The 9,892-nt window shown below is 33.7% G+C and overlaps 1 protein-coding gene across 6 annotated transcripts in view; it reads left to right on the plus strand.

Annotated features, from left to right (window-relative positions):
* The first annotated feature begins 380 nt into the window (after positions 1-380).
* The window catches only part of Cylc2 (cylicin, basic protein of sperm head cytoskeleton 2), a 33,973-nt gene continuing 24,461 nt past the window's right edge, over positions 381-9,892 (plus strand). For 4 of the 6 annotated variants that reach the window (XM_017320425.1, XM_017320427.1, XM_017320426.1 and 1 more), the window contains exons 1-3: positions 398-450; positions 6,150-6,190; positions 8,853-8,974. In XM_017320425.1, coding sequence (XP_017175914.1) covers positions 434-450; positions 6,150-6,190; positions 8,853-8,974 — 180 coding nt within the window. In that variant the 5' untranslated portion in view covers positions 398-433. Of the gene's footprint in view, positions 451-6,149; positions 6,191-8,852; positions 8,975-9,892 lie in introns of all 6 variants that reach the window. The other 2 variants (XM_030253866.1, NM_001162865.1) reach the window with 2 other exon arrangements.

A 9,892-nucleotide genomic window follows, 5' to 3' on the forward strand; every position in this document is an offset into this window, starting at 1 on the left:
TGCCTAGTCGTATTGCAGTTTGATATCAGCTATGTTTGGTTGATATCCTTGGGAGCCAAGCCTTTTTATAAATGGAAATGAAGAAGTGTGGATTTGAGGGGTGAGGGAGGTGAGGGGGTAGAAGAAGATGGAGGGGAATAGTGGTTAGGATGTAATATGAAAGAATGAAAAAACAAAAAACAAACAAAAAACCCAAACATGTTTCTATCTAAAACTCTTAGAAAACAAGTATTTATTAAAATATAACTAATTTTTAGGCTTACTCAGTAATCATGACTGATACTAAAGTTTATTCTTAGAATTTTAGATGACAGAAAATCCAAGCATAAGTGGCTATCAGAATTCCCCTTATGTCACAGGGTTCTTGTTCTCTTTATGACATCATTTTTCCACATCACCAAACTTAGGCCCTGGCACGTCACAGGTGGGAGAAATGTCTATACCAAGATTGTAAGTCTTTTTGTTTAGTTTTCTTTTTTAAAATAATGGAAATCCTCAGTTAATTGAGAAGTTACTGTCTTTACTATGAAGTGATGTTCATTATGTTGTTTTTAGGCCAACCATAAGCATGGAAGAGAGCTTCATTCTTAGGAAATAACATTAGCTACATTGATATAAGATTTATTTGCTCTACTTTAGCAAAATATGGAGATTTGGGTGTTTTTCTAAAAGTCTTGATTTCATATTATAACAAATTTAGAAATGACCATATAGCATAGTGAATTATTGTTAACTAAGGGATAATCATCCCTCGCTGGGCCACGTACAAATTTATGAGAACAAGTTTTATGTTTGTCACAAAAATAATGAGCGAACCTTAAAGGCCATGAGTCAAGTTTTTAAGGCTGAAGTCCAATGGTGAAATTCCTACACAAAGAAAACTAGTAGATTGTGAACTGTACTCTTCCTTGATGAATTCTGAGTTGTAAAGTGTCCTGACATATGAAGCAGGTTATCTACACAGAAAAAGTAATTTGAAAATAGTGGTTTTCTTACACTTAAGTTATTTCTGTCCAAATAAGTTATGAAAATCAGTGAGATGAATTAATTAATAATAAATAAATAAAACACCTTTCAATCGTGTAAAACTTTGCATAGAAAGCCTGAAGGCAAGATGAAAGAATGGAATTCAGAAATATAAAGAGAAAGCTGCCTCTTTTAAACCTTTAACAATTTCTTATTAATTGTAGATGATCTAATCTGTACAAATTTGAACATCAATGAAACTTTCCTGTGGCACCCAGAGTCCACTTCTCTAGATCATATCATCACTTAAAAAAATAGTCTTAAAGATTCTCTGAATGCATTTCCCATGAATATGTTTAGGACTTGAGGAACCTGTCTGTTCAAAACCAAACAGTGTTCTGAAATATATGTTGTCCTGGAACTCACTATGTACACAGGGCTGACCTCAAATTCGGAGACTTACCTGCCTCTCTCTCCCTAGTCTGAATATTTTATCACACCAATAGCAAAAGTATTTAAGACACACTCTACAGTATATAACGACCATCATTCTAATCCTAATCCTATGTCTATGATACCAACCTTTTCTATGACATACTCTGAAGATAATCTATCACCTGTATCTCTATGCTACCTTATTTCACAGACACAATACTCTTGAGCTTTCTTTCTTTTTTTTTTTTTTTTTTTTTTTTTTTTTTTTTTGTTCAGTTAAAGTAGAATAAATGTATTTGTTGGAGATATTTCCAAATATTTGTTGTAGGAATTAATTTTGTAAATAATCCATTTAGTATAGCATTTTTGGTATTCTGCACTTCCATAGTCATTCATTTAAAGAAATTTAAGCTTTGCTTCTCTACTTCTCTTAACGCGCTGCTGTTTAAACAGATATTTGCTCATTCATTGATAATGGCAAGGATATGGAATTAGTCTAGACATGTTTCAAACGATTAATGGATTATGAAATTATAGTATTCACAGTGGAACTTTTACTTAGCTGTAAAGAAACGTGAAATTATAATGTTTGCAGAAATATAGATGAAATTGAAATTTTATTAAATGAGTTAATTTGGTTTTCCTGGAGGAGGGAGCTACAGGGAGAAAGAATATATGTGTGTGTGTCTATGTGTCTATGTGTCTATGTCTCTCTCTCTCTCTCTGTGTGTGTGTGTGTGTGTGTGTGTGTGTGTGTGTGTGTTTGAATTGTGGGATAGTATCTATTAAACCTAAATGTGTATGAAAACAGCACAAGGAAATTTGCTATTTGGTATGCTAATTTAATAAGTAAAAATAAGTCATAAATTGTAGAAAACCATTTAATAATATCCAAGATACAATTTGCAAAACACATGAAAATCAAGAAGAAGGAAGACCAAAGTGTGGATACTTTGTTCCTTCTTAGAATGGGGAACAAAATACCCGTGGAAGGAATTACAGAGACAAAGTTTGGAGCTAAGACAGAAGATAAGACCATCCAGAGACTGCACCAACCGGGGATCCATCCCATATACAACCACCAAACCCAGACACTATTGTATATTCCAGAAAGATTTTGCTGACAGGACCCTGACATAGCTCTCTTTTTGTGAGTCTATGCCAATGACTGGAAATACAGAAGTGGGTGCTCACAGTCATCTATTGGATGGAACACAGGGCCCCTAACAAAGGAGCTAGAGAAAGAACCCAAGGAGCTAAAGGGGTCTGCAACCCTATAGAAGAAACAACAATATGAAATAACCAATACCTTCCATAGCTGTGTCTATAGTTGCATATGTAGCAGAGGATGGTCTAGTTAGCCATCAATCAATGGGAGGAGAGGCCCTTGGTCTTTTTTTTTTTTAATGGTTTTAGAGCTTTATTGTAGAAAGGCAGGGGAAGGAGAGAAGGTGAAGAGAGGCCAGCCATAGCCACCTGGAGAGGGAGTGGGAGGGAGAGAGAGAAGGAGGGCTAGAGAATACAAAAGGTGAGAGCTTAAAGAGCAAGGCCCTTGGTCTTGAAAAGATCATATGCCCTAGTACAGGGGAATGCCAGGGCCAGGAAATGAGAGTGGGTGGGTTGGGGAGCAGGGCTGGGGAAGGGTATAGGGGGTTTTGGGGATAGCATTTGAAATGTAAATGAAGAAAATATCTAATAAAAAAACTAAAAAAAATCTTTAATAGCCTTGGATTTGAATTGTCTTAATGTTGCAAAATATTTTCTCATTGGCTTCAGGTTTTATTTCATTATAATAAGAAAAATGAACTCTATAAGATTCCTAGGCTGTCTTAATATGTTTAAAACTTTTATTTTTCTATTCTATTTTATCCTAGAGAATACTTCCCTGAGATGAATGGATAATATCTTTGTTATGTGGAGTGCTCTGTAGACATCTAAGACCAATTGCTCTATATGCTACTTATATTAATTAACTTTAACTCTTAACTTTTTCTTTCTTTGTTCATGTAATGTCATGAAATTAAATCTTACAAAAAGATTTACTACCAGGATAAGAACTACTTGACAAAAGCAATTCAAGAAAGAAAGTGTTTATTCATCTTCTAGTTCCTGGTTACAATCTACCATGTCAGAAAATTACAGTGACAAGAGCTTGAGGGAGCTCACTGTATCTCCCCCATGGTTTACAGCAGAGTACAGTGAACTCATGCATGCACGCTATTGGTTAGCTCATTTTCTCTTGCCAAAGAAGGTTCTGTCACTGTGGGTGGATCTTCCCACATCAATCAATATAATGAAGATGATCTCTTCACAGACATCCTCCACCTGATCCCACATGGTTTCTCTATATAGTCCTGGCTCTCCTATAGCTTGCTCTGTAGACCAGGCTGGCTTTGAACTCAGAAATACATCTTTCTCTGCCTCTCCAGGACTGAGATTAAAGGTATGATTCACCACCATCTAACCCTTACAGACATTCTTAAAGACACTTTTTCCCCAGTGATCCTATATTGAATCAAATCAATAATTAGAACTTAGCATCACACAGTTAAACAGTTATGATCTATAATCTTAGCATACTCACTCAACAAATAATTTTTTATGAATTTTATTATGTACTTTATTTACCCATTCAACTCCTCTGTGAATATACATAGATTGACCCTGTTAAATCCAGTGTCCATGCTTCTATTGCCATAAGACATTGAATGAATAGTAGACACAATGATCATAGAAGATGATTTTGCTTTAAAAATAGGAGAAAGACAATCTTAAATTATTGATTCTGATGTTAACAGTTCATAGTTTCTAGATATATCTCATGAAAAATTGAAAGAGATTTTCTATTCTCTTTTTCAATAAATGAAATATGAATGAATATTATTTTTATAATATGCCCTACATATAATGAGTTACTCATATTGTTTATTTATTATGATATATGTGCTATTGATTACATTTTTATTGAATTTTATGGTGGGGTATATATTTCAGTTATTATTTATCCATCATTTCATATCTTTGGAAGAATATGTTGAAATTCAAAGTATTATGGGTGTGGTAATGAGAGTTTTTCTGTAATACCAATTTTTAATAATAATCTTGACAGTTTGTAATATAATAGTATTGACCTAAAAGATGATTTGAAATTCCTTTTCTCCCCTCCCTTTAGCTTTATACAGTTTTATCATTTTTACACAGCAATTCAAAACATTGAATTTAAGCAATTATTTGGCATAATGAGATATGAAATCTACAGATTCTGTTTTATGACCCCTTATAGTATTGAGTCATATTGATACTTTTCATTGTATATTTAATTCTTAATTTAAAAAAATGTTGTTGCTAATAAAAGATGAGAACCATCAAAATGGCTCAGCTATGTATACTGAACCACTAGAAAGTTGTTCTACAATTGAGACTAGGAGGGAGGACTCACTTTTAACTTTATATATTATTAAATAAGTAAAATATGGAGGTAAACAGATGGCTCATTGCATTCATTACTTGTTGTATAAGCCTAAGAACAGGAGTTCAGATCCCCAGAATTCATGTAAGGGTTATTAATGTATAGATGCCTGTCTATACTTCCAGTGCATGGAGACAGGATTGTCATAGCAAACTAGTTAGACTAGCTGAATCAGTGTGCTCAGCCATCAAGTTAAATCCCATGCTTCAGCACATACTAAAGGGAATCATTGAGTTTAGCATTCTTATGCACATATATACACATGCACATACACTAACATACATATGCACCAGCACATAAGATAGTTATGCACACAAATACAAACACCAAATACCCATACATATACAGAAATAAATGGAAAAATGAGAAATTAATTTTACTTGAGTTTTATTTGAGTATATAGAGTTCATGCTCTGCATCAGTTAGCATCAGAAATTGTTACCCCTTTGTGACATAGTAGAACTATATAGGACAATAGCACCAGTGCATATTGCTATTGGTCATTGTTCAAAACAAATAAAAATCAGTTAAAAATATTCATTCTTAATAACAAATGTTTTTCCTAAGGAAAGAAACAAAGCAAGTAAGAAGGTATTAATGAAAAACTTTTTACAACATAATTGGATAATTTGATAGATTTTCTTAAAATATCTACACAATGAAACTCTATGTCAATACTTAGCTAGCTCACTAACACTCCAGACAAGTACACATGCATGCTCATACATATCTCATTTAATGACCCAGATTTATCTAAATTTTGAGAAGATATATGTGCTTCAGTTAAACATAAATTAGAAATTGATATGTCAGCTAAAAGTTCAGAAAATCTGTGATAAGGCATTGAAAATATACCTTGATCAGTGTTTATAATTTAAATCTGAAAATCTGTAAAATTCAAATTTGACAAGAAAATAGTCTTTAAATCTCTCTCTCCCTCTCTCTCCCTCCTCTCCCATTCTCCCTCTCTCACATACACACACAGATAGATGATAGATAGATAGATGATAGATAGATAGATAGATAGATAGATAGATAGATAGATAGATAGATAGATATAGATAAAACAATCAATATACGGACAGATAGAGTGTAGTTTCTCTATCACAGCTTAACTTTGGTGAAGTTGGAATAATGTTCACTCATTCCTACTGCCCTGTAGATGAGATTGGCTTAAAATTACTGAGAAATCAATAATTACTTAGTTGGTGGTGATTGCTTATATATAATAATGATCTTTGTACAAATTTATTAACATTTTTCTCTTTTATTTCAATAGCCTAAAAGTAACATATGGAGCATACGATAATTACATTCCAGGTAAGGTAAAGTTTAATATTTATTTATTTATTTATTTATTTATTTATTTATTTATTTATAAATTGGGTATTTATTTCATTTACATTTCCAATGCTATCCCAAAAGTCCCCCACATGCTTCCCCACCCACTCCCCCACCCACCCACTCCCACTTCTTGGCCCTGGCATTCACCTGTACTGAGGCATATAAAGTTTGCATGACCAATGGGCCTCTCTTTCCACTGATGGCCGACTAGGCCATCTTCTGATTCATATGCAGCTAGAGACATGAGCTCTAGGGGAGTACTTGTTAGTTCATATTGTTGTTCCACCTATAGGATTGCAGATCTCTTTAGCTCCTTAGGTACTTTCTCTAGCTCCTCCATTCGGGGCCCTGTGATCCATCCAATAGCTGACTGTGAGCATCCACTTCTGTGTTTGCTAGGCCCTGGCATAGTCTCACAAGAGAATATTTATTTTTAAAAAATTTTTTCTAATTTTTCCCAATGTTGAAAATACTCTTTTATCTTATGATATATCCTGACTACAATTTCCTCTCCCTCTCCTCCTTCCAATTGCTTCCCACATCTTCTCCCACCCAATTGCATTCCTGTTCTGTCTCACTAGAATAGAACAGGCTACATAGAGATAAATACAAAACATAATAAAATATGATAACAAAATAAAAGACATCACATCAAAGTTGGATAAGGCAAACCAACACAAGAAAAAGCTCAAGAAAAGGCACAAGAATCAGAGATCCACTAATACATTCAGAAGTCCCATAAAAACTCGAAACTGAAAGTCTTCATATGTAGCAGAGGCCCTGGTGCAGACCCAGTCATACCCTTTCCTTGCTGCTTCGGTCTCTGTGAGCACCTATGAATTTAGTGAAGCTGATTTAGAGGGGCTTGTTCTCCTGGTATCCATCTCTTCTGACTCTTGCATATTTTCCACCTCCTTTTCCATGGCGTTTCCTGAGTTCTGAGGATAGAGATTTGCTAGAGAAATCTCATTTAGAGATCAGCGTTCCAAGATGGCCCCTGTCTGACTCTCTCTCATTCTCTCTCTCTCTCTCTCTCTCTCTCTCTCTCTCTCTCTCTGCCTGTCCCTATCATCTGTCTCCTCTCTTGTTGTATCTCTGTCTCTGTCTGTTTCTCTCTGTCTGTCTCTCTGTCTCTTTCTCTCTCTCTCTCTCTCTCTCTCTCTCTCTCTCTCTCTCTCTGTGTGTGTGTGTGTGTGTGTGTGTGTGTGTGTGTGTGTGTGTGTGTGTAATGCCTGGCTGTGGCAATTTGTATTTATTCCAGTCTGCTGCAGGAGAAAGCTTATCTGATGATGGCCAAAGAAGAAACTGATCTTTGAGTATAACAGAATATAATAAGGAGTCAATATAATAAGGAATCATTTATCAGCATTCTTTTAAAGACCAGTAGTTTTACCCTAGGCTTCTGGGCTATCTAGACTTCCGTTCTTGGTAACTAAGCAGTGTTGAGTCTAGGTCACATCTCATGCAGAAGGTCTTATGTCGAATCAGGCTCAATTGGTTGGTTGTTCCCAAAAGCCTTACAACATTTATTTTAGACATGAGTTATCTTCAATTGAGTCAGAAAGATGCAATGGGATATAATTAATATGCCATGGTTATTTGCCAGAGAACCTGTCTTGTGTGCAAAGTGAATACATAGGTGCGAATATAGGTATATATTATATAAACATGGTTTTAAGTTTACTGAAATAATTTTATAAATAATATAATACAGGGGTCTTGTATTTGAAAAGCAGTGAAGAAACTAAATACCTTCAACCTAGAACCTCTTACTATATTCCTAATGGTTTATGTTTAGGGTATATAATTACTAGAAAAGACAAATAAGTTTAATATTGAAAAGCTTTAAGTATCAGCTTGTTTTCTCTCTTCAATGAAACTTCAATATTACTTTCTTTATGCACATTTAATTGCTAATGCTGATTCTGTCCTTTGGAGGATATTAGGAAATCATTTCTCTAAAATTTGCTATATTTCATATATTCAAAGAGAGTGATGGTATCCCCTTGGCTTCAGTTGTAATTGAAATGTCCGTATTCATTTTTACTGTTATTTCTGTGAACTTCATCATCTTAGTCCCATTTTCTATTTGTTTACCGTTTGTACTTAGCAAGTTTTCAGTAACAACAGCATGTTTCTAAATATATTACATGTCATCTTATTGTTGAGAAACTGGATATTAACTGATAGGATTTTAAGTCTTCATACTTAAATTCACACACACACTTTCTGCATGCTTTATGTCAGGCAGTGTGCTAAGAGTTCTTTGGTAACTACAGAAGTGCTTGCTATACTATCTTTGTCATCTCAGCAAGATTATATTCAAGTCAAAGAACACATGCAATCTAAGCTGGAAGAGAGCAATATCTAAATGGAAGTAGTAATACTCTTTTTTCTTCTTTTATATTATAGATCACATTGGTCTCATTATGACAATTGATTAACTGGTTATCTATTTCTGTTTAGTGTAGAAATCAAATTTTCATTTGGTTACAGAAAATTTCAAACTAATAAATAAATTAAGCTGTTATTTGCCTTATTTATTCATTCATTGTGTTGAATATAACACATACATGTCCATTTCAGTTCCGACAAAATTTTACTCATAGCAAGGCATATGTTTTCTTTCTTATTTTAGTCAGTGAGTTAAGCAAAAAATCATGGAATCAGCAATACTTTTCCCTGGCATTTCCCAAACCACCAAGGCCAGGAAAAAAACGGAGATCACTACCTTCCCAGTTACAGAACAATACAGCTCCTGTAAGTATATTAAAATACCATGTATGTTCTAACAATAAGTAACTACTTAATAACAATAGTCTTGTAAAGTCATAAAATGTAAATTGTGCTTTGTGGGCAAGGGCTAACATGAGTCCTGTCATGATAGGCATATTTTATTCAAATGCCACCCAGTTTTTACTAATGATTACTAGGATATGCTACCATTTCATTCAGTATTATTTCCTGAAATATATTTAGTGTTTATAGAGCAAGAAGTCAAGATATTTCAATTCACATTTAATATGAATATCAAGAAAAAATTTACTGAATGTAAATTGTCAGAGTAGGGACATAGAATGACATTACACCCTTATTGCTTCCTTAGTTCAAAATAAAATTCAGAATTCAAAAATAAATGAGAGCTGGAACATAAGTATTTTCAAAATCATTGGAGTAGTTCTTGGTTAAAGAAATTTTGCCTAAAAAATGAATAATCATCTTTTTATTTTAGAGTGAATCCCTTCAATTATGATCAACGTTTATTTTTCTTTTTTATTTTGCTCTATCATTTATTGTTCATCTTTCCTTTAAAAATAGCAATTTGTCATTTAATTATTACAAATACTTGGATAGAAGTTGAAAATATTTATAATATATGTAACTATAGTAGGCTATGCTTTAACTGATGATAGTCTATATCAAGTCTAGGACTTACAGGGTTGTGCCTATAACTGTAGTTAGCATTATAAAGTGCAGAAAATAACATTATAGGTTGAGATATGCTGAAATAAAACATTTTATCTCAGAGAATAACTAGTTGTTAAATTTCATCAAGAAACAGCATGTACCCACTTCTCAAAAAAACAAAACAAAACAAAACAAAAACACAACACACACACACACACACACACACACACACACACACACACACACACACACACAAAGCTACTAAAAATT

This window comes from Mus musculus, chromosome 4, assembly GCF_000001635.26.
Source record: "Mus musculus strain C57BL/6J chromosome 4, GRCm38.p6 C57BL/6J".
In the NCBI taxonomy this organism is placed as follows: domain Eukaryota; kingdom Metazoa; phylum Chordata; class Mammalia; order Rodentia; family Muridae; genus Mus; species Mus musculus.